Source organism: Lycorma delicatula, chromosome 5 (genome assembly GCF_047948215.1).
Source record: "Lycorma delicatula isolate Av1 chromosome 5, ASM4794821v1, whole genome shotgun sequence".
Lineage (NCBI taxonomy): Eukaryota > Metazoa > Arthropoda > Insecta > Hemiptera > Fulgoridae > Lycorma > Lycorma delicatula.
This window is the reverse complement of record NC_134459.1, coordinates 107,188,497-107,215,808: the sequence shown is the minus strand read 5'-3', so window position 1 is coordinate 107,215,808 and position 27,312 is coordinate 107,188,497. Positions and strand designations below refer to the sequence as shown.

Below are 27,312 nucleotides of genomic sequence, written 5' to 3'. Positions count from 1 at the left end.
AATTTTTTTACATTAAAAAGTCTCCAATTACATATTCCCACATTCAAGCTATGAATTTATGTTGTGAATTATTCATAAAAAATACTTTTTTTGTATACATACTTGTAAATAGATTTTACAAAATGTATGTTTTTATACAAAAAACAAAAACCCTAATAATTCTCATTGCTCTGGACTGATACTTCTGTGAATAATTAACATTATTTAATCACTTCAGTATGAAACAAAACCCAGAAATTAAAGAGTAGGAATTACAACTTATTGCAGAGCTGAGAGTGGTTAAACACTACATTTTTATCTCTTTAGGAAACAGGTGATATAAAGAAAATTTGAGTAAACCTTTGTGAAATTTTAATAAATTCAAAATCAGCTCTTAAAAATTAGATTGTACAAATAAGAGAACATTCATAAATCATAATACAAAAAAATATGTTTTGAATTTGCCAATAAATAAAAAAAGGTAAAAGTTAGCTACTTTGTTCTACAATTTTAAGACTTTAAATAAATTTATTTAACAATTCCTATATTCTACCCAGATTTCTGTAGTCTTAGTTCTGGTTGAAATTTATGTTACTAAATTACGATTTAATTTATGCAACATTATAATTTAAAAAGGTATATCTAATTTATGAGTTTATAAAATTATAATTATAAATTTATAAGATGAATTACAATTTTTTTTTTAAATGCTTATTTTGATAGCATGGATTTCAACTTCATTATTATAAATAAATTTTTGAGATTCATAAATTTTTCTATGTACATATATTCTACAAAAAACCCAAAACTATTAATTATTGTATTCTTTGTACATCTACTAGCAAAAAAATCTTGATATTTGAAATTTCAGAGAAAGGCGATCATTCTCAATACTCCTAGAAGTTATATGTGTTTTTTTAACATTATGTATATAATATAAAACTGAAAAAGAAGCTGTCTAGAAGAATGTCTTAATATATTGAACTACAAATTAAAAATTATTACCATAAACTAAGAATGGATTTTGATATGTTGCTTTTCAATTAATTAAAAGTTAATTTATCTATTTATTTTTAAATGTAATCAAGTATTATCATCAACACCAATAGATGACAACAGAATGTGGTGAAACTTCAACTAAAGTTGTTTAACTTCATGGATCTATGGAAACTGATTTATTATCCATAGCTAATATAAATTTACTTATTCTGTGAGATGCTCTAATGTTTAGAACCAACACATGATAATGTGATGCAGTTTATTCTATTAACCAAGGAATATTTTCTTTTTTTAAAAAAACATTTTCAATATATTTAAGATAAGATATAGTAATTATACAAATTATCAAGATGATACTCACCTAGTTTATGCTGATGTTGTTACTCAAAATTGTCAATTAATTTACATAAAGTACATATGTTAATTAATATATATCAGTGAAAACCTCATAAAAAATAGAATTGTGCCCAAGACCTAGACACAAGGAAGGAAAATAAAACTTTCCCTCCTTGGTCAGGAAAGACTTAACATAAATTGTAATAACCTTATTTGTAATTGTGTATGTGTGTGTGTATAGAGATATACATGCTAGTATATATCTTGCTAGTTTATTTCATTATAATTGAATTCCATTTTGTGATTTATTAATTTATATTATACTTCAATCTATACACATTACACTTTTCCAGGCAATAAATTTCTCTATTATTTTTTTTTCTATCAATGATTTCCACATTTCTTTTTATAAATTTTCCTTTTTTTTAATTTCAAGTTTTTTCTAATTTTTTTTAATTAGATGCTTAGCCATACTTGAAAATTTTTTTGTTCTGTTCTTATTCACTCTGTAATGTTTTAGAATCATCCTTTTAAAGGATTTGTTTGTCTTTCCTGTGTATATCATCTTATTTACATGTCATTTTTTATTTATACACCACAGAAATTATATAAATCTTTTTATTCTGAAATTTTTTTTATTTTGAAAAACTATTTTTGGGTTTAAAATCAAACTGTATTTATCTTTACTACAAATATCTGGTAATTTTCAATTTAATCATTAAGGTAACTGTATGTAACAGGAGTATATTATTTTATGTATATTTACAGGGTCATACCAATTTTCTTTAACTATTTTATTTATATCATTTATTTCTTATTTAATTTTATTTTCAAAGTTGTACATTCTGAGATTCAAATTCTAGTAAAAGTTACTTATTTCTGTAAGACAGAATATATTAAGATTTGAATACTAAGACAATAGACACCAGTGTACTTTGGTGGTTGGAGTTTACATTTTTATGCTCTTTTTATTATATTACAATAAGCATAATTTTTATAACAAATTATAAATAATGTTATAAAAATAAGTATGCAAGAATGGTGTATATCGATATACACCAAAATAATAGAGAAACTGAAATTTCCTTTAGAAGTGTTTATTATATAAATTTAAAGAAAAATATTAACCTCAGAGTTCAATTAAGATGGCCTGTAGAATTAGCAAAACTTTTAATTAACCATTCAGTCTGTTTCTGGGCAAGGTTATACACAGTTTCCTTTTAACAAAATTTGTATTTAAAAAAATTAGTAATGATGAAAATGCTATCTAGGTGAGTGTTATCATTTTATTTTCTGTAGTTTAAATAATTAAATCACTTTATTAATAGAGACAGTGTATTCAACAAATTAAATTAATATTTTAGACAATATATTTAATTATAATACAACCAAAAACTTATTAAAATGCCATAATTTTATATAAAAAAATTAAAAACATATTTAATATTGGAAAATCATTACTTTATTTAAAATTAAAATAAAATAAGATAAATTTAGGGTAACTAATTTTCTGACAGTCAATTGCTATTAAATGGGATAAGTAAATAAATATAGTCATATCTGTAAATATTTACAATACATACTTATTTCATAATCCATGCCTCCCTTCACAACGTTTAACAATATTCATCTTAAATTATTTTTAATATTATCCATTAGCTGTTAACATATTTATCAGCTTTAGTCTGAAAGAACCATAAAAGTCCAAAAAGAAATCCACCTGGAGAACTGACAGTATCTTGTTCCAAAAACGTTTTTGCTTGTTCAATAGTTAATTCAACTATCTCAATATACTCATCTTCGTCTGGATTACCACCACCTGTATTGAAATACAATAAATAGCTTAAAATATATACTAAAATAATACAATTTTTTATCAATTTATTTTATTCTCTTCCAGGAAAAATAACCTAAGTGTTCTGTAATAAATGCATATATATAGGGGTAGCATAAAAAATCTGATGATTTTCATTAGCGCACAGCTGAAAACACAGGCAGTGAGAAGAAGGGAGAAAGTAAAGGAATCAACTGCACACACAGGGCAATTTTAGTAATGTGGTTGGATAACTATACTACATTTGTCAGTCATTTTTCAAAAATGGTGCATCTTGTGTTACTACACAGCACCAGCTTTGCCAAAACTTCAATGTGGATCAAAGAGGTCATGTTTTATCTTGGAACACCACATTATTATGAGTGCGGAACTTCAGCCTACAAATTCAGCTTCAAAAAGTAAGCCAATGGGTAGATCAAGGTCAGTCAGGAAACCAGAGAATGTTGAACGAATTACACAAGCAATGGAAAATTAGATCCTAGTGACCAGCTTGCAAGCATGCAGCTGGACTGAATCTCTCAGATTGCACGGTACGGTGAATCCTGCAAATGGATTTGCATTTCCACCCATATAAAATTGACTAATATGCAGTAACTAAAATCTCAAGATTATATACAATGCACAAGTTTCAGAGATAATGTTCAACATAAAACTTCAACGAGGAATGTTATTTTCACCAGTCAGGGCAGGTCAACAAACAAAACTTTTGCTTCTGGTCGCCTACCAATCTTTTTCTTGCTTTGAGTATGATTTTCAATGATTATTTTTCCTTTTGTTTGGTACTTTATTTTTTAGAGTAGCATCAACTTTGGCTTCAAGAGGATAAAGTGACTGTGTGGTTTGGAGTTATTAAAAATGCTGTTATTGGGCCATGTTTCTTTGAGAACAGGAAACAGAGTAACTAATAATGAAAAGCTTACATAAATCTGTCATGCTTACCCCAACTTTGAAGGAGATGGGTTGCTTCCAATCAAATTTGGTACCAGCATACGGGGCAACTGTTTATACAACTACCATTGCGATTGATTATTCGAAACAGAAATTTCCTTAGCACCTAATCTCTCACAGTTCAGAGATTGCTTGGCCTGCTTATTCTCTGTACTTTAACTTATATGGTTTTTCCTATGGGAGTTTATTAAATCCAGGAAGTACATGAACAAATCAAAGCAGGCCAAGCACTGCTTATTTTAAAAAATTTGTAAAAATACTTAACATAATTTTTCTCTTAAATTCAATGGAAAGTTATATCTATTTAAAGTATTTTTACAAATTGTTTATGTTACATAAAAGTAGCAGTACATTAAAATAATTTATTCCTTGGCAACCAGGAAATGCAATATTTAAGGTAACAGCAGATTTAAGCAGTAATTAGAAGGTGTGCCCAGACCAATGGCAGCCCCTGCGTATTGATTATTTTAGGCCCAGTACACTGGTGGCTGGATGGAGATGAAAATTTAAAAGGATTTCGCATCCGACTGGATAGGAAAACAAAGACTTGAACAGAAATTAAATTTTCATTTAGGACATTGAATATGTCTTAAAATGGGCTACTGGGCGAAATATAGATGAAGTTATGAAGTAAATGTGTTATCTTGAGCAAAAAATGGGAAGATGAGAAAAGCAAGAAGGATGAGTGTATGCTATTTTGGAGTAGAAATAAGAGTGCATCTTCAAATTAAGTAGCAATTTGCCAATCTCTGTGTCGAAGTGGTAGTGTCTCAGGCTTTCATCAGGTGTACCGAGTTTGAATCACAGTCAGGCATGACATTTTTCATATGCTACCCATGCACAAGTTTCACTTAGATGGTGAATTATCATAAATGAATAAAAAATTATTATGAATAAAACACTGGTGATACTTTTGAGTGAATAGAATATACTGCTGTGGTGTAGCCAATGTAATAGATTTCTTCCAATTAAGAAAAAAAGAGAGAGAAAATAAAGGAAGAAGAATCTACAAGGAACTAAAAAGGATCCTTTATTTAGAAAAACGGGTCTGTTTAATAATTTGTTCTTTGTAGTACAGATAAATGCACCTCCTAATCTCCTGTTTGACCAGAAGGATTGCTGGACAGGAAAAAGAACTTGCAGACAAGGGTGGAAGGTGGGGACAATAAAAATTATTTTGCTTAAACAATTAAAAGGATAGGCCGAGTACTGGTTCAGCAGGCCAAGAAGTATAAATATGTCTGCGAACGAGCAAACAGTCAGTAGTTTTACAAGGCCGAGTTGGAGCAGCATGTGATTACAGCAATAACAATAAGCATAAGTTAACGATTGAAGAGTGCATCATGAGTATTTCCTTTTGGACAGTGGAAACAATAAGCTGTTTGGGGAGTTATTTATAGTTAATAGTGAAAGTGACAGTATTCCATTCATTTATAAAGTGTAGGGGTAGGACTTTTGTAAACAGTAAAAGAAATAATACTTGCAGAAAGTACATTGTACGAATTTTAGATTTTTCTATTGTTTTATTATGGTTAATCCAATATTAGTTTCTATTAGTAAATAAATTTTTTATTTTATTTAAATTACAATTTTGTTTGTTATATATGGTTATTGCTATTTATTTTATATATTTTTAGAGTGATAAACTGTATTTATAAGAAAGTTTTACACTTGCTAGTCTCTCAATATTCTTCATCAAACCGTGAACACGTGACAACATCTTAAATCCAATAATTGCTTTGATATTCAAGAATGTGGGAGAAGTTACTAGTATTGTATAAATGTATATTCAAAATAAGATGTCAAGTATCCCAACGTACAGAAGGACAGCTGTTATCATTTCAAAAATGTTGACACAGAATCAAAAAATGCTAATTTACTACATGCAGACAACAATCTGTAGGAGTTATAGATAGATACAGTGAAGATTACATAACATAGTGTATTGATGGTGGTCACTGGTTGTGGGTGGCAGATTTTAAATTTCAAATGACATGTCTGTCAAAAAGGGTGAAGGTATAAAATGGATGAAATGCATTTCAAATGCCATTTGATTTGATCCATTTCATGGATCAAATGCCCACTGAAACAGAGTAGGCCGAGATATTTAAACACTAATTATGACAGATATTCAGATGAATTTAAAGAAGAGATGGATGGAATTAGAGACAGGAGTGAAAGGAGTGGAATTAGAAAGAAGCAACATAAAATCAATAGGTTACAGCAAGTATGAGAATGAAGTAAGGTAATAAATATAATAAACAAGTGTTTGGTAGATTAAATGATTCTTGGTGACAAGGTAATAATTATGATCTTGGGTAAGAATACTGAAAGATGTGATATTACACCATTATAAAATAATTAAGGAAAAAAGTGACATGATACAGTGGTAGGGATAAAGATTAATTAAAGTATGTAACTTTGGAAGGTACTGCTTTGAAAAAGTGGTAAACTTACCTATCTTCAAACAGATGCAAGAATGCATCATCAGGTCAGAAAAAGTAAGCACATTTTTCCAAAACATAAGTTTTTGTTGTAGAATAGATCAATTCATCAGGAGGCTGTTTATCTACATCATGTAATACAGGGTGAGCAACTAAACCCGAACCCATACCATAACCGCTGCAGAATCAGTAGGTTATGTTGGAATGAAATTTTATGAATGATATGGATAAATTAAATAAGAAAAACATAAAACGTAATTTAAATATTGCATTTATTTACCTTATTGTTACAAAAGATGTTCAAAATTACCACACTGGGCATCGATACACTTTTCTGCTCGTCTCAAAAGTTGATCATATTGAAAATCGTCTGATGCAAAATATTGTTGTCAATTGCATTGATTTCTCGTTGAATGTTCATCTTCAGCTCATCAATATTGTGGAGATTAGATGCATAAGCTCGCTTCTTTAAGTAGCCCCAAAGGAAAAAATCACAAGTAGACAACGCTGGAGAATGTGGAGGCCACCGTCCTCTGCTGACAGCTCATTAATTTGTAAAAACTGAATGAACATGATTCAGTGAAACGTTTGATGTGCGACTCATTGCTCTGTCTTGTTGGAAGATGCTGAATTATTTTTCATTATCAGTTTTAAGGATAACAGTTTTTCATTATCAGTTTTTGGTTGTTTTTTTATGTGCTTTGAGATCAATTATTAAAGCACATAGAATTCTTCGAAAATTGTGAGGTAAACTTGTATATTGACAGTGCAGTCAAAAAATATTGGTCCCGCTATACGATTACCAGAAAAGACACACCAAACACCAATTTTCTCATCGTGAAGTGGACGCTCAAATATCTCGTGAGGATTCCTCGCCATCCAGTACCTGATGTTCTGCGAATTAACATGGCTGGATAAATGAAATCATGAAACCTTATCTGACATGAAATACGACATCAAGTCTATCTGTCCATCAACAATATTTACGAGAAGCCAGTTGCAATAATCTAGTCGTTTCGGTTTGTTTGTCTCCCTTCAGTTGCTGCACAGTTGTAATGGTTTCAATTTTAATTCATGAAGAATTTTACACGATGTATATTTAACACCAGATTGTTGGGATACCTTTCATAGTAATTTTTTTTGGATTGGCAGTAATTCTCCTTTCAATATTGGCAATGGCCTATGGAGTCCTAATGGAAGGTTATCTATTTCATCTTGTGTTTGAAACTGCACCTGTTGCACGCCATTTTATAACTACATCATGTATGCTACTCTTCGCTGAGGTACAGGCATTTGGAAATTTTTCTACAAATACTTGACGTGATTATTCAAAGGATCCAGAATGGATATAGGCCTCAACTAGAGCTATCCTCTCCTGAATTGAATAAGGCATTTTACACAAACACAACTGCACTCACAATACTGCTCTACAACAAAACGTATACTGCACTGACACTTAGGCACCTGACAAACAGCAGCAACAATCAGTAGTAACATATACATCCACTAATTGCGCTAGTTGTGCGAGAGTGTTTCATAAATAGTGTTGGGTAGTGGTTTCATTACATGTTCGGTTTTATGACTTACAAAGTAAGATCAGGACTTACGGACTCCTGATCTCACCACGTCAGACAATTCATTATGGGGAATTATCACGGCACATGTATCTGCACATTGCTACACCACAAATAAAGAATTGTATGGCACTGTGAGGGACAACTTCTAAAACGTAACACCAGAAATGCTCTCTCGCTGTCACAGAGGACACGGCAATGTATAGAATTGTGCATGCAACACACAACACACAGACCCACTGGACCATTAAAATTAATACTACGTATCAAATTAATAAATAAAATAATTCATTATTATATTGCATTTTTCATTTATAACTCATTACAAATTTTTAATTCTAACTTTAGGGGGTACTACGGTGACTTCCTGGCCAGCCCGTATGAAATAGTTTTGGAAAAAATAGATAAAATGACTAAAATTTTGTTTAACACATGTTAATCATACTAAATTTAATATAATTAGAAATTTTATTAAATATTCAGTGTTTCTGTTATTTTTAGATCAGTCTGCATTTGCATTTAAATTGTGACAATTATGTATTGCAACTTTGACTACAGTAGATATTTATGCTACACTATTATACAAGAATATTTAATAAATTAGACAGGCAACATTATATCAAAGGGTAATAACAAAATCTTCAATCCTTTTTCAATGATGAATTCTGAGCAGGTTACCTTATAGTAGTAAATTATAAAAGACATTGTAAATGCACAAAAACCATCTTTTATTAAATACATGACTTTGTATATGATAATAAAAACAGAACATTTATAGCAAAATTTAAGTTTCTAATATTTATTGACAATATTTTAAAATATTAATTTCATACCTTTGAAGAGGAATAATACAAATTATTATTACATATTTTTCTGCCTAGAGAAATGTATTCAATGATAATAATCACAATGTTTATATTTTTATATGCCATAAATCAAGTGTTTTATGCCATATATGCTATTATGCCACCAAGCATGTAGCATGGGGAAAATGCAGGTGGTTCAAATATTTTATAACATGTAGTAAAGATACTAAAATGATTTTTTATTAGATTGATTTGGAAATGTAATTCTCCCTCATTCATGACTAAAATGATTTACATGGTATGAAGTAATTAAATTAAAACACTTACTCATGTAAAAGACTAATGAAATGCATGTAATCCTCTGGGTCATAATATATCTATTATGTAGTAACATAAATGTTAACTGTGTATTGAAGTAGTGCAAATATTGTTAAGGCATATCATACATTTCAAACCTTCCATATTCCATAAGGAAGGTTTGAAATCAGGTTGGAATAGAAATATCACCCAACCCCCAATCTGTTGTTGTATTCTAATCAGCAACATCCTGGTCTAGCAATCCAAGAATGTAACAAGCAACTATTACAATTTCTATTACGATGTCTTAAGTCTTTCAAAATATCAAATGAATTAATCAGTCAAGAAATGATAACTAAGAATTGTGCTTTTCCTTTAATACTACCTGCAAACAGATTTATTTAACATATTTGCACATGTTAAAACATATACATGTTTTAACAGACAGTAAATACAGAATTTACTTCTATCATTACATGCACTTGTATTGTAGACTACATTCACACGACACTGATGGTGTATTAAAGAAAAATATTTATTTAGTATAGTATAATTATAATTATTTAGGTAAAAATTTCATTAGCATTATAATAATATAGTTCTGTGTGGTATGTAATTATTTACAGATTGAAACAGAAAGGTATACTGTTTTTCATCATACTTGTCATTATTGAATATACTGACTTAAATTACTTTCTTCCCTACGCAAAGAGCTTTGTTGATATTGGTGAACAAAACAAACAAGGAAAGAGCTCAAATTCATATATTTTCAGACTGTCTTACACTGATTAATCATAATTTTAGACTTAATTTGCAGATTCATGAACAAAGCTAAAATTGTCACTATAGCCAATGCAGTGTACTGGATAAATTATGATAATTAAATCTTAATACATATTATTAACTTATAGGATATACCATATGATATATGGTATAAAAGATGATTACATGATACAAAAGATATACCTTGTTCAGTTTTCATAACATCAGTTACTTCAGTGTAGAACAACGTTTGTAATGATCCATTTTCACCAACCTCTACCCTAGAAATAATTAAAGTACAAGAAATTTTACACACAATCTTGATTTTAACGAGAAGTGTTAATATTAAATGTTAAGTGAGTATTTTCTAAGTATCTATTTTTTGGCTTTTATGACTTTTTTGTTTGGTTTTATTTTTTTTGTTTTTCTTATTAAATTTGAAACTAGCGGATTTTTTCACAATTTCAGCAGCCTGCAAATTAATCCTAACACAAGAAATTTTTTGTTTATTTCTATGTTTTGGTTACACTGCTTGACCACACCCATTCTTTAAGTTGCCTGTGTAATGAGAGGTTATTGTTCTTAGGCTATTTAACAATTTTCATGTTATGAGTAGTGTTTTGTGAAAGTTTATTCCATTTTTTATTACAAAATCTTTTTTTCATATTTTTGGTTCTGTGTGTCTTGAATATTATAATAACAGATATAACTTAAAGAAAGCATTTAAAATTTGTTTTTCTTTCTGAGCTTACCAGTATGACACAATGACAAATAGTTTCTGAGTATGCTGTCAGATTAGGGACAATTAATGCTATTTTTAGAAAAATTAAAAGAAAACTGGTTCCTTTTCACCTCAAAGGAAAGACAAATGTTGCCTAAAAGGAAAACTAATCCAACACTGTATCAGTTAGTAGTAAAAAAAAGTAAACTTGATCCAAAATTATCTACTGTGGACTTAAATTGAGAATTAGCAGCCTGTGGAAGAGATTTACAATTGACAACTATTAGATGCTGACTTCTTACAGCTGGACAGAAAGTTTGTCGGCCAGCTAAAAGCTGCTTTCCACACCAGCAATATGTAACAAAAAAAAGGTTCTTGTGGGCCAAAGCACATGTTAACTAGACCTAAGAAGTCTGGAAAAATGTTATGTTCATAGTGTTCCATACATTAGAAAAGCATCAGATGAAAATACATTACCAGCTCTTATCCAACAATAAGTTAAATATCCCCAGAAAAAAAACGTTTTGGGGTTGATTGACATTTTAAGGCCCTTGTTCATTACTTGCAGTAGATGGTATATTGAAAAGAGGTGGATATATCAAGCTTCTGAAGAAAAGGATTGTGACACAACTTCAAAACAAATTCCCACAAGGCATCAGAGTACTCCAACAAAATTTGGCACCATGCCATACTGTCAAAAAAGTGGGAAGATTTTTAAAAGGATGAAACATTAAATTGGTCTCTTGTTCAGACAACTCTTCACACTTAAAACCAACTGAAAATTTTTGGGAACTAGCAGAACAAATGACTCTCAAAAATGAATTTTACCAAAAAAAATTGACCTCATTAAAGCAATAATATCGGTGTGGTTTCATGATGAAGAAATAAAAAAAAATCTGTAGTACACTGGTTGAATCTATGCCAAATCATGAATGTGAAGTGATTAAGAATAAGGAACATATTAATTGCTAGATATTCGAAGATTGTATAGGTATGATTTTTTTTTCTATGAAAAGTTACTTTTTAATAAACAACAATTGTGATCAGATTAATTTACGGGTTACTGTACAAAGTTTCAAAAAGGTATTTTTAGAAAGTTCTTTTAGAATGTACTTGCAGCAAAGTAAAGCATTACAACAATATACGTTTAATTAGGGTAAACATTCAAATATTTATACATATGGTGTAAAATTAGCATAGTAATGGAGCTTTAGTTGGAGGCTATTTAATCTCTTTATCATAACCTGAAACAGTTAAATGATTGTTCCTAGGTTTAGGTAGCCACCTCCAAATCACAAAGCAAATTGTTAAAGACCCAGTAAGTTCTTCAGGTTTTTTTAAAAATTCCTCTGCAACATCAAAATGTTAAAGTTTCACCAGTAATTGAGCAGATGACTCTGGATAATAGAAGAAATATAGTTCCTCTTCTCTAGCAAGGTTTGACAGGTGGTTGGCAAGGATAAGAAATTTTTATGCTTCCCATAACAGGAGCAGAGTCTACACCAAAGTAACAGAAATTGATACACTTGGTTAACTATCCTTTGCCGACGGCCAGTCTTCATGTTAACAAGGTGCAGAGAAGGTGTTTAGACATGTCCTGAAGTATAAAGAAGAGAACCTAACCATATTCTGTATACTTCTGGTTGACTGCCTTCACCATTGATGGCGACTCAAAGGTTCGTAAGACCTTAATAAAAGGATGCCCTCAGGGCAGTGTTCTGAGTCCCCTTTTTGGCTCATAGAATTTGATTCGATATTGCGTTAAAGGTTGCCATGTGGCTGTCGTGTTGTTACTTATGCTGATGACGTGCTGCTACTGATTGAAGAGGACTCACATAACGAAGTAGAGTTCCGAGCTGCTCGTGACTGTGAGACACTCTGACTGTGGAGTCTCCAAAATAAGATGATTTTCAGTCTAGAGAAACCACAATTATGTTGCTTAAGAGTCGATTGGCTGCTACCCGACGAATCCGGGTTCGGATGACTGGTATGTTATGACTCAAAAATACCTGGGTGTTATCCTCGATAAGAATTTTCAGTTCACAGAGCATCTACAGTATGTAGCAAAAAAGGCCATTGACGCTTTTTATGAAATCCGTAGTCATTCATCATGATCGGGAGTTTAATTACCATACCATGCGTATCCTTTACAAATGTATCAGCAAAGCTATTATCTGTATGCTGCACCTGTCTGGGCTCACTGCATGGCTTTCAGGTATTGCGCGGACATTTTGCTGCAGGCAAAATAGGCTGTTATGGCCGTTATAGGAGGTTACAGAACAGTCTCATGGGAGGCAGTCTGTATTACAGCTGGAGTCAAACCAATAGATATCTTGGCTAATGAGCGTAAATTATACTTCCAATGTAAATAACCTATTGACATCAAAACGAAAGCAGGAGATTGAAGACCGGGGCCTTGCATTTTGGCAGGTCAGGTAGGATGAATTCCTCACAGGTTGCTAAATACATGGTATATTTCCTATAGTGTCTAATTTAGGAACGACTGGACGGGTCTCTCCAATCAGTACATCACACAGTTTCTCTCCGGGCATGGTGCCCTTCATGCGAGTTTGGCAAGGTTTCGTTTGGTGGATTTGAGTCAATGCCCAAATTGCAGGACTGATGATACAATGGACCACGTCCTCTACATCTATCCCGATATGAGGTCAAACATTCATGAGCTGTTAGGGAACTTGAGAGAATACATTCTTCCTGGATCTCCATATAACTGGATGATCCATGAGGAGTGGTCTATAGTGGCTGGTTTTCTTCGCACCCTTGCGGTGTGTAGATCTGCAGAGGGAGTTTAATCGAGGTACTTGATCGTGGTAGGAACTTGGGTGGCTAGGGATCGTGCCACGGTTATATTGATAATGTTTGTGAATCAATTTGGGGCTCCCGCAGGTAGGAGTGGCTGCACCATCAGAGTAAGGTAGCCCATGCAACTGGAGGTGTGGCTTCCTCTCCACCAGTGGAGGTCCTGATTGTGACTTGGTAATGCCACGCGAGACATCATGATGGGACCAGTGAGAGTGTAGGGTTTGTCCTCGGCTTCTGCGCGGACTGGAATGAGGTTGCGTTCCCCTTGTTAGGTGACCTCATTTGGTTGACTTATTTGGGTGTAGGTCTGAATTTCTATGTTGGATAAAACATAATTTTGATTGGTATGTGTAGCACTGATTTAACTTTAAACTCATTCATTTTCTGAGGCATTCACAGTCACGAACGGTGTTGTCAAAACTTTACTAGGCGCGGGGTTCATGCTTCTGTGATTTCAGTCAGTTAGTTTGAAGAATTCATGTTAGGTTGGCTGTGAAGATGTCTGTTTGAGGCCTATGTAAAGGCTAAATTTGATATGTATTTCACTGATGCAAATGTCTGTCGAAGGAGGCATTTACATCGGTGGTGTCCTGATCGAGGCCTGGCTTATGACTAAGAAGTAATTAGTTGAGAGTCTAAAGATGACCTCCGGTAAAGCCCCTCAGGGCTTGGAATGGAGGGGGTAGTGTGGCGACCGGTAACGTCACAAGGTGTCTTCCCCCTGTGGGGTTAGATGCCTTCAACATTTACCTAAGCCAAGAAAATCTGCAGCCCAAAACTATCATGCAGTACTGTGGCCTCCAATAACTTACCCATGTTACACTAATTGTTAGAACCTCAAGAGACTGGCTAACAGGAAACAGCACAAGACCTAAGCTCACAGCACCTTCACCCACAGCCTAACTCTCTAACTGGGAGGAATTCAATACAGCCAGTCCACTTTCTGCTCTCAATCAGCAAAAAAGAGGGTAAAGGATATCAAAAGATTAAAAAAGTAGAGATGGATCTTTGATCTAGATAGTATTCGAAGTAAGAAAAGAAAAAGAAAAACTATAAGAAGAACAAAGTAAAACGAAAAAGAAGCCTGCTAGTTCACCTATCACAGTAGGATTAATGGGAAAAAAACTGGTTCCTTTCCCTTAAAGGTAACACAGGGATTACCCATAAGGAAAGTGGGTGTACGTTACCCATAAGGAAAGTGGGCGTACAAAGGTTAAAAGTTCGTGCTGTGAGAATATAATGACCTGATCCATGTGTAAATAAAAAGGAAAAAAATACTACAATTCTAACCTTGTAAAGTGAAAATACAGCATAATGTCTGCTAGGTTATTTGAACAAATATTTTAAATTTGGTTTGATTATTAACACTGCCAAACTTTTTATTTAAAATTAAAACATCTAGTTTAAAAAGTAATAATTTGTAACGTTTCATGTTATTAAGTTTCTGTTTTTTAATATACAGAAATTTATCTTTAAAAGACAAACTTAGGTTTTAACAGTGTGTGATCTCTGATTGGAGAGTATGATGAATTTAAAAAATTAAATTCAAATAATTACTGTATATTAAAATTAATATTATATTGCTGAATTGCATTTATATTTAATTGCATTATCATTACATTATTATAATAATAGAAGGAGGCTGCCTGTGGACCAACTTGGAGGCTCTGCTTCCTGACTAGACACCAGACAGGAAACACATAACAGGTTGAAGTGTCTTTCTTATAAAGCTGGTTTCCAAATCCCCTCTTTTCAGTACACACATAATATATCAAGATCTCTGCAGAGATGTCTACCCTTTATGGAAATGAGTTGATAATGTTGAGACTTTTCTTGTTTTGCTTGTGTTTTTATTTTTGCAGTATATTTCCTTAATATTATTAATTTTTAAACTATCTTCTTACTTAAACAGTGCGAGTGAACTTTACATGTAAACTTTACGTGTACTGGATAAACTTTTATTGTCTTTTTTTTATTTATTATGTTATTCTGGAAAGGTCTTTTTGAAATATCTGTGGTTTTACTAACATTTATTTTACTGTATTTGATTTTATAGAACTAACTAAGGTATCTGTGGCACATTTGAAGTATTGTAAAGTATGTATTTATGAAATATTTTGTTTAAATATATTTGAAATAGAAAATTTATTTTGTTCCTTAAAATATTTATCAATTATTAATAAAGTAATCAACAGCTAAATTTTTAAATAATTTTTTGAACACTACCTGAAAGTTACAATTTTGTGAATATTCTCTAATGGAACTTTATATCCACATTCTTCCATAATTTCTTCTTGTGCTATTTCTTTTAATGATTTTGGTTTATCCACAATACCAGCACAGAATTCTAATGTAAGGCCTAATTCAGCTGGATACTTCAGAGTATCAATATTAGCTCTTTCATCCAATGGTACTGAATTAATGTACACAGCTGAAATAAAAAAAAAAAAACAATGACATTAAAAACTTGCTAAATTTTAACACAGATACTTTTATCTTACAAAACAAAATAATAAATTTAATTGAAATTATACTACTATAAGTATAGTAGAGAAAAATATTAAAAAATACGACTGCCGACAAACACTGCTCTTTTTGTTCTGGTTTGGTCCATCATGATCTTGTATTATACTAGAAAATATCCCGTTTGAATTTTGAAAATCAGATTGGTTGCGAAGATATAACATTTCCAAACAACCATGATCTGTTAGATCGAGAGTGTATTTAATGCATGTAATAGTTAGCCTTCAACCTACCAACAAGCATCTCTGTTTGCAGAGATATTATAAGAGCACCCCATTGCACTTCCCAGAAGCACCCCATTTGTTACAGTTGATGGTGATGATTGGGCTAGTCTCACACGAGGTGCTCACATCACCTCATCATTCTAGACTCACAAGCAGTGGGAAGCCCATTATTATTAAACAATTTTTTTTTTAAATTTACTTAATATTATTTTATTTTATTTAATGTAAATTTAATTCTATTATTTTTGTAATATTATTCAACTGATTTGAATCGCTCAGTTCAAACTCAGCTACAGTTTATAAACTCAATTTATTTAAAGTTTGTGCTTAAACTGGCAACTCTCACTACCACACAAATATATTCATATAGCCTGACACTCCTGCTAATGTATGGATTCCTACGTGGGGTCATCTAAATCAGTTCAGCCACTGAGCTGCTATGATGGAACAAACATGTATACATATATATGGTTATTCTATTATCAACATACACCCTAAATACATGACACTCCTTTTTGGACAGTAGTGTAAAAAGGAGAAACTATAACCAAGATGTACTAATAAAAAAACCATACTACACACTGCATTGAATAAATTATGCAATTATTAAGCAAGGCTTACAATTTAGGAAATAACAGACTTATAAATTACATAAAAATACTAACTTTATTGCTTAAAAAAAAAGAAAAATCTATTTTAAATGAGTAAAACACAGATTACACATAAAAAATAAATTAACAGATTTTCACATTAATTCATAATGAATTAAATTAAAAATAATATATAATTCTTTCACAGATATACTTAGTGAATTAAAATAAAACTTTAACATACTTATATACTCATTTACTCTAAATATAACTACACTAAATGATTCATACGCCAAAGATAAATTCAAAACATAATAATAGTAAACGTGATAAAACAATGTTAAATGCTCCTTGTTTTGACCCATGTTAAAGCAATCAAACAATAGATTGTGAAAAGGACTTAATTGTGAGCACTCTGATAACAAAAACTTAAGTTATATTGCAAAAAAAAAAAAAAAAATACCTTACTAATTAATATTTATCTCTTCAGAAACAAACTTATTACTGCATATTAAGGATAGTGGAACAAATCTTCATAGTTTTTATCAAGCAGTTATAAAAGCCCACCTCATTCTTTTTTTGTTGAACTGTAATAATTTCATTGTGTGTCTTACGCTTTTCCATACATTTCTATTCCAGTCTGGTAAACCTTCTCGTCAAATAACTGCAGTTGGAGGTGCAACTGTCTGTATTATAAAGAACAAATTGTTAAACGGATCTGTCAGCCTGAGAAACGGATCCCTTTTAGTTCCTTCTGGAGTCCTTTAATTATTTCCTCATTCTTCTTAATTGGAAGGAATCTGTTACCCTGGTCCTGCTACAATATTTTTGCAAAATTCAAATTTTTTTCTCGTAAATTATTATTTTCAATTGGAACAATTCTTTACAATAGTAAATTATTTTCTCCTTGATAAAATGTGAGTTAGTTACTCAGGTAGATAACCGACTTTCTTTCTATAATTTTTAAACTGAATTTTTTGAACAATTAAAATTCCAGTAAATTTTGCTTACTTCATTTTTACTTCCTTGTACAAAGTACAAGAAAAATTTCGATTTTCAGATTTCAATGGAAATATCCATTTTCACTAGTTTTGGCGTGACATCTGTTCATACATACGTATCTTGCATAACTCAAAAACAATTAGCCATAGAATGTTGAAATTTTAGATTTAGGATTGTTGTAAAATCTAATTGTGCACCTCCCCTTTTGATTGCAATAGACTGGACCAAAAGTGTCCAAAAAGCCGAAAATAGAAAAAAATTTAGATTTTGAACTTTTTCTTAACGGCAGTAATAAGCCCTCATTGAGAGCTTTCCAACAATATATCATAAATGGTACTTATTGTCATTGGTTCCTGAGTTATGACCAAATAAAATTTTAATTAATGAAATATTTGGATCTTTGGATCTTACAAGGGGAAGGCACATTGGTTTAAATCAGACTTCATCGCCTTCTTTTATTGTTTTTTTTTTTTTTTTAATAATCATTAACCTCTGATTGTAAAAAAAATTACAATAAATAATAATTCAATAATTATAATTAAAAAAAAATATGAAAATAAAATTGAAGTTATTAGTGAAATAAAATTTTATGTATTATTAAAAATGTGTATATGTAATTTAACAGGCTTACAAGGAAGTCATGTGGTGTCCACATCAGCTTTTTAAATTCATAACATAGGTATTTTTTAACTGAGATAAATTTCTTTTATTGCTTCCATATCAGTCATGATAACAACAAAATAGGTTTTTGAAAATATAAGTTTACTTCTTGCACTATTGAGGCATTAGGATTTATAATAATAAAAATAACCAGTAAATAAAATTTGAGGTCAATTTCTTGTATTGGTTTCATATCAGTCATGGTAACAACAAAATATGTTTTTGAAAATATAAGTTTACTTCTTGCACTATTGAGGCATTTTATATTAGGCATTAGGATTTATAATAATACAAATAACCAACCAGTAAATAAAATTCAAGGTCAATAAAAAGGTAGAAACTGGTTGCTTACCTATTCAATACAAGATATAACATACTACCAGTTCTCTACCTTTACGTAATCCTAACAACACAGTCATTAAGTAATTCTGTAATACCACTAAGTAACTTTTAAAATTATGTGGTATTAAAATTATAAGGGACAAATCATCAATAAGATTTTTAAAGTAGAGTTAAACTGATAACAGAAAATAATAGTTGCATACTTATTGAAGTACAATATTTGAAGCATTTATTCATTGCACTTTCAAACTGCTCAACATTAAGAATATTTGTTCCAGTATACTTAATATGCATTAATAACTTTGTTTCTGATATCCAAAAAGTGAAGAACTTTTTATAATAATTAATAATAATATTCTTATAATAATTGATGATGTTCTCCCTCTTGTAGCCAGTGTCCAAATATGCAGCCAGTGTTAAATATGCATATATAATCATTTGTATACAACAGCAATCTCATTTTCTGATATCTTAATCAGACGACAATACTGTGTTCAGACTGCAATATCAAATTTAGAAGTTATGAGAATATAGTGGTGACTTCTGTTATTTGTTATTAAGAAATATTTTTAAATGACGGGAATAAGTCTACCTATAGTCCAGTCAATAGAAATTTTTTTGCTAAAAATTAGTAAAATTTAGAGAAGTACATGGGGTTGTAGATTAGGATAAGTATAACTTTATATATGACCACAAAATTTTTGTTAACTGGACAAAATGGCGGCCATTCAAAGATGGTGAAAATCTGTTTTTCAATTTTAAGCCATGGTAAACTTCCTAGGTGAAAAAATTCTAAGAGTTGTAGACATTTGCAGTACGTGTAATTTAAGCTCTTAAACAATGAATTTCGTGGGAATAAAGCTGATAAAAATAACTTCAAATCAACGGAGTGAGAAAAAATTGATCTATCTCCATGAATTTTGGACTTCTGTCCAAAACTGCTTTATTTGAGCGTGAGTGCCATGAACCTCTTTCCCCTCTACGACTATCATGCTCTAATTTTCAATCATTTTTTAAAAGAAGTTTATACAAGTTTTACATTAATCTTTTGTCTAAAACATTTCATCATTTGAAAGTACAAGTCTTGAAGAACAGATTGCAAATGAAACAGGCACGAAAAAGTTCTTAAAGCCAAAATAATTATAGTTCCCTTAAGTCTTTTTATAAAAAAATTACATCTCAGAAATTAATAAACCAATTTTCTTGTGTAACTACTCATTGAATTCATTGAAAAGGGCTAATTTTTAAAACAATAAAAATAGTAAAAAACTTATTTATGCAATAAATATTGGCTTTGAAAAAAACGGCCATTTTTAATGATTTTTTGCAGTAACTAATTAACAAAATTCAATGTTTAAGGGCTTAAATTATAGGTACTGCAGATGCCCAGAACTTTTATTCAAAACTTTTTAACCTTAGAAGTTTACTTTGGTCTACAAAACTGAAAAACTGATTTTCACTATTTTTGAATGACCTCCATTTTGTCCAGATAATAAAAATTTTATCCAGTCGCATAGTATACTTACCCTAATCTACAACCCTATGTACTTCCCTAAACTCTACTAATTTTCTTCAAAAACCTACCTTTTTTTTCTCCCATTGACTACTAATCGAATTTATACTCAACAAAATCTTTTATGTTTTTTTCTGATTTATTTAAATAAATATTACCTTAGACCTAAAATCTAAAGAGTAAAGTTTGAAACTATACTTAAAAATATTAATAAAAGCATAATCTCATGGCTTTCAGAATAGAAATTTGCAAATTCTATTAAAAAAAATTATTACGATATTGCTTCTGTATAACATCATTTCATTATAAATGCAAAACATTTCAGGTAAGTTCTTTAAAAATATTAAAAGAATTAAACTATTCTTTTCTGTTTAAATTCATATTATACTATTCAGCAATCAAAGACCTATGCACATAACTCAAAAGCTCATTATAAAATTATATTAATGTAGCTGTTATTTACTATGTATAATTCTGCCATTTAATTAAGCCACCAACTTCATGTATCTGAAAACGTCAGATTGACATGGTCACCAAAATTCATTTATTTTGTAATTTGCAAAAAAGGAATTATTTAACTGATAGTTGATTTTCAAAATTATCTGAATCTGAAAATATTTATTTAAATGGAAATAAAATTGGAGTGTTAATAAAATAAAATAGCTTTTAGGAGAACAATTTTAATGTAAAGTTTTCTTAAAACTATTTTTATAATTTGTATACAAAAGAGAACGACCAGACAGTACAAAATAAATTTATCAATGACAAAAATATAAAGAAAGAACTAACAAAAATCAAAAACTGAAATATTATTGATCTGGAGAAACATATCTTTAACAATATCATTAAAGATTAATTAATAATTACTGTGATTATTAGCACATTAACTTTATAGAATATTTACACAAATTATCAATGTGAAAAAAATTAAGGATTTGTAAATACAGAAAAGGCAAACAAGAACGGAACCTTTACCAGAGGTAAATGTATCTAAAATAAATAAACAAATATAAAAATGTTAAAATAAGAAAAATATTATTTAAGTTAAAACATTAAAATAAATAACAAATATAGTGAAATCTGAAAAACCAAACATTAATCTTTGTGCAATGTACCTATAAATTTTATTGTAAAAATTTATTGTTAAACAAGAACTCAACAACATACAAGACACCATAATTCAAAACAAAAACTTATACTTGGCTATTATATAGATCACATGAACTGACACAAAAGTCATCATGATGATTCATGTGACCGATATGAATATAATACTAACAAAGATTTTATAAACTTGTAACCTAACAAAAAACTAAAATGTAAATTTTAACCAATATTTACCTGGCCTGAACTGTTTAACACACACTAAAACATTACGTGAAGTATTGAAGATAATGATAGCGACACTGAAACAAATAAAATGAGAAGGATTTAGAAATCAATAAATTAGAAACAAGAATAATTATACATTTTTCTGTTTTTGCAATAAGGTGTTTGGTAATATTCCCCATTTCATTCTGTTAGGAATTACACAAATTTTTTATTGTGAAATTTTTCTCTAAATCTTTTATATCTCAATTATATTTGTATTTGCTATAACTTATTGCTTTCTACACTCTTTTTCATTATAAAGTTAATTAAACCTTTGTGTGTTATATATAGCTTCCTAGCAACCTAATTCTTTCCGCAAGATTTTATTTTCAACATTTCTTGTAATAGTACATTTTACACATTCAGTAACTTGTAATTTCGGTACAAACATTATTTGAAAAAAATATTATACATCTCTTTTAATTATCACACCTAGTAGAGCTTTTCAGTACTGCCTAAAGTTCCATTTAACTGATTTATTTTTTATTCATTTCCTATCGTGGAATATATGATACTTTTTCTGAATTTGAGAATATTATAGTTGAACGTAAAACCTCTCTCTCTCTCTCTCCCCCTCCCTCCCTACTCTCTTTCTCTCTCTCTCCAGGAACCAAGTCAAGGTCAACTTAGAAAAAAAAATTTGGCTGTAAAATCCTGCAAACTGTTACTATCTAACAAATATACAATAGATAAGTAGTGTAGATGTAAGTATTTGTTACATAGTTTTATAATCAGAAAATTACTCGCATTTCAGATATTTATGAACTTCCAGGATCACAAAGTAACAAAAGAACGGTAAATACCTGTTCAATGTTCAGGTACCTGAAAATGTCTTTTGGAAAACAATACTGATTTTTTTTGCCAAATTTAACATTACAAAAATTTTATTTTGGGAAATAATTTCCTTCGAAAATAAACTATTGATGAATAATTTTACGTAGAGATAAGAGATGGAGTTAAAGAAAGAAAGAGTTAAGAGAAATATTGAGTAAGCCTGTTAACAGTAACTTTAAAAAGAGGGAAAATGGAAGACACATGACCAGAATTAAAGAATGAACTAATATAGACAAGAGTTATGAGCAAAATTTACCAGAAGTTATTGTCAATGCAATCAAACTATGGTGGTAGGATTGTGTTAAACAGGAAATGTTAAAAGTAAAACCAGAAGAAATGGGAAGTAGCTGCTGATACATTTATATGAAGTAATACTGACATGCAGTAAGCACACATAAGTTTACCACATTTAGAATTAAAAAAAAAATCAATCCCCAACTGGCTTTCAATCTACGAAGTTCCAAATAACATCACTAAATCTTATTTTTATGAAATAAACTAAATATAGGGTGTCAATCTGAAAAAAATCAAATTATCGTATTTTTTAACATCCTCAGTATTCATAGAAATTTATGATGAAACAGTAGCTGTGGATAATTAAAGAAGGATATTGTAACAACATCGGTATAATGGGCCTGAGTTAACAGATTCCTACCAATTATTATAAAAGTAATAATTGGAAGAATCCAGAAAGGGCAAAAAGGAGAACCCTTTTTGTAAAGAACAGGTCTGTTTTACAATTGCTCTTCAGCAAATTCTTTTGTAGAATTGTCCTGTACTAAATGCTAACAATGAGCAATAACCCATCTAAAGGGTAAATAAATAAACTTTTTAAACTTCATAGCAATCTATGAGTATCAATTTATTAAAAATAGCATTAATTAAGATTATTTATACCCTTTTTTAACATATTTCTATTTTGCATTCTGAGGCATTCCAGACACTGTTGAAACATCTAGAAAGTATTTGTAATTCAAATCATTATTTAAGATTATATAACTTTTATTATTTTAAAAGTTAAATTGTATTAAGCTAAGTATGCACATTTTCATTGTTATCTGCATTTATTAGTAACAAGCAGACTAAATAATTTGTAATCTAGACATATATAATAATTTTACCTATCATGTGCTCTAATCAGGTCCCAAGATTTACTTTTTCCATTCTAAAACAAAAGAAAAATCATATGAGCAGTTGCACTTATTCTCATTACTTATTTAATAAAAAAATTCTAATATATTACAAGGCCATCAGAACAAACAACTCAATAACCAACTGCAATGATGTAATGAAATGTTATCAAAAGTAGTCTAACAAGGAATACTAAAATAAGGGAAGATAATATTCCAGAAGTGGTAGAATTTTGTACCTTGATAACAAAATTACAAATATTGTCAAAGTACGATAAACATCAGGAGCATTCTGCTCCTTTAGCTATTCTAGCTAAAGCAAAAAGTCATCTGGTAATATCAAATATATACTTAAGATTTGGTAAGAAATTCTTGAAAATATTTGTGTAGGGGATTAGTGTTTTATAGGAGTGGTTGCTGAACAATGGTAAATACAGAAAAGTATTCTACATCCTTTGAAATGTGGTGCAAGAGGAAATTTTAAAATTAAGTGGGTAGATAAAGTCTGAAATGAAAAGGTCGTAAGACATTTTCATAGGAAGAAATATGTAGCAGAATCTTGTAGATTGATGGGTCGGCATACACTTTTAAAAACATGCTTGAGAATATTTATGTTTTGAAAAATGTAAAACTCATCTTGTAAAATATCTCACTAATCTACAAAAAGTTGACTTCATAATATAGAAATCTTAATGACAAAATTTTAGTAAACAGCATAAATTATTTTTTTATAATACATACACTTTTTAAATAAAATATATTTTAAAGAATATTTTTTGATTTTAATTTGTTTGAGATAACTTAATAATCAAATTTTAGTGGTAGAATTTCAACATATTTAAAATTTTGCTGTTATTATTTTATTTGCTGTCTCACTGAACAACTTTCAGTTTATTACACATATATGGTTAGTTTTATGAAAATTTGAGATTTTTTGATATGTCTTTTGAGTAGTATTAATTATCAATTTTCAGCAAATTACAATATTCAGAGGCTTCTAAACTACATATTTTCTAAACATAAAATATAGGTGTCCATTGACCTGGTCTAGTGGTTAACTTGTCACAAATCAGTTGTTTAACAGCTGATTTTGAAGTCGAAGGTTCTGAGGTTCAAATCCTAGTAAATGTTAGATGCTTTTATATGGATTTGAATACAAGATGGTGGATACCAGTATACTTTGGTCGATAGGGGTTCCACACTATCAGGAATAGTCGGTCTGAGTATGTACAAAACTAAAACTCATTTACATGTCATAAATATAATCCTCATCTCACTGGGCCATGGTGGATTGCTTACTGTTCACTAGTTGTACAGATTGCAGGGTACATATTAGGAAAAAAATTAATAAAAAATAGTTTTTATACAGATTGTGATTGTTATTTGAATAAAAATGATTTTTATATCTTTCAAACGAAATTAAAGTTTCTGTAAACGTAAAAAAAAAATGAAATGTCTAGTAAATAAAATAACCAGTTTCAACTTTCTAACATGGTAAGATTGACAAAAAATTAACAATAAATCAATTTTATCAGCAATTACCTTCGACTAATAATAGACTGACTCTTTGCAGAACCAATATTACTGTTAATGGGGTTTAAAACAATACTAATTTTTAAAAAAAACCTGAATTTTTGCAATTTTAGTTAACATGTGCAAATAATTTTCATAAATGTCTTAGAAGTAAATTTCTTCTTTGTTTATCTTTACTATTATAAATAGCTACAACAAATATTTGCTATAATAAGAATTGCTAACTGAAAAATAAAATCTTTAAGATTGCAATTATTTTGACCTTAATTTTTTAAACAACTTCGAAGCATATAGTACTTCATTCAAATAATCTATATCAATAAATTTAAAAGGTTTACAGAATAATATTTCCAAGAATATAGTAAAACATTTTAAAATGAAAGTAAAATTACAAAAGGATAATGCAGTTACCGAACACGACGCTTTTATTTTTCCTCAAAATCAATATATCAGAAATTTCTTGTTAATATCTTTGTCATTAAAAAAAAGTAAATTTGTCAATACTTCTCATTACATCTTACCTCCTTAAAATGTAACTGCAATGGTATTACATACCACGAATCTTTCAACTGCGTAATTTTTACATCGGATATTTTAAATTCCTTCATGATAAAGCAATAAACCGCACCGGTAAAAAATAGGTTATTATAAAAACAAAATTTGTCAAACACAGATCTTTTGAGAAGAACCACAAAGATTAATAAAACAAACTTAAGAAATGAAAACCCCAAATCTAAAATACCCAAAGCAAATTAAATACAGCAAACATTACAATAATAATAGCTAACCGATCAATTATATCTACGTCAAGAACCAACTCCACGCACACTTACATACAAACGAAACACATTCTATTAACGTTTTATATTCAACTACAGTTCGTTGTAGAACGGCTTTTTCAGTTCGTGTGAATCAGACTCTTGGGTTATACTTTCAAAAACATTATTTTTTTCGTTAAGTCAGTAATAAAGTATAACACTAATATCGTAACATTAAAATCAGCAACATTTTCAACGTCTTGTTGAAAAATATCAACAAAAAAAACAGCATAACAAACCATTAAAATTATCGTACGAATTGGATCGTTATGCAATGGAATGGTTTAAAAGTAAGTAATTATTGGATTTGAATGTTAGATTGAGACATGTATTTTTCCATATAATGTCATCTCTTGGAGCTCCCTCAATAAGTAAGAACATTTTTTTTTAATATTAAAAAATGAGCTGCTGATCACTATCTGTCGCCCATAAGTAAGAATCGTAAGCTAAGAATTGGAATAAGTATGAATCGGCATAACCGCGTATGAAAAATATTCCACTACACATTCAACATAACTTCAAAATGAGGTTATATTGTCTGTTGTCGACCTTAAACTGAGCATACAGATAGTGCCATTTCATTAGGCTTCTGGAGAGTTTAGTCACTGCATAATAGGGTGAGCTGAATTTTTTTGCTATACTGCAGAAAACTTACCTCTAGGGCACCTAAGAAAAAGTTTAAAAATAAAGTTGAGCAATTAAAGCGCTAATCTTGTTGCTAATTGATATCTCTGCTTGTAAGTGCTCTGTGTCTATTATCTGTACTTGTGAAAAAGCAAAAAAATACCAATCATTGAACTAAAATTCATGTATTTGCAAAGAAAATATGGCATAGGAAAAAATTGGAACTGTGGACATAAAGGAAACAAAAAAAATTACTCAAAGACTTGAAAGAAAGGTAATCAAATATAAAAGAATTCATTCCACAATTGACACGATAGCAGAGCCATCTTACTCAAAACAAACAGATTCAGAAACTTGCCTGCCAAAAGTAATTTGTCTGAAGACACTGAAAATGACACCAATGAAGTTTTTAAATTACCAAAGTCTGAAATTAAATCACCATGGCAGATTCGCATTAAATTGAAGAATGCTGCACTGACTAGTGATCACTTTGGATTTGTCAGGTAGAGCAATGGCAGCTGTGGCTTCAAGTTGCAGGATTTTAGTATTGTAACTGATGAAGACAACACCTATGTTGTTGACAAAAATAAACCTAGGAAAAAGTGTTAACCATGCAGTACTTCAAATG

The 27,312-nt window shown here is 30.1% G+C and overlaps 1 protein-coding gene across 1 annotated transcript; it reads right to left on the bottom strand.

Moving 5' to 3' along the window:
- Positions 1-334: 334 nt before the first annotated feature.
- Positions 335-26,109, bottom strand: LOC142325281 (uridine diphosphate glucose pyrophosphatase NUDT14-like). Its single transcript, XM_075366826.1, has 6 exons — positions 25,764-26,109; positions 23,701-23,744; positions 21,716-21,780; positions 15,747-15,951; positions 10,184-10,260; positions 335-3,133 (listed from the first exon to the last, which is right to left on the bottom strand). The coding sequence occupies exons 1-6, from the start codon at positions 25,848-25,850 to the stop codon at positions 2,970-2,972; spliced, it is 642 nt and encodes a 213-aa protein (XP_075222941.1). The 5' UTR covers positions 25,851-26,109; the 3' UTR covers positions 335-2,969.
- Between the last annotated feature and the right edge of the window lie 1,203 nt (positions 26,110-27,312).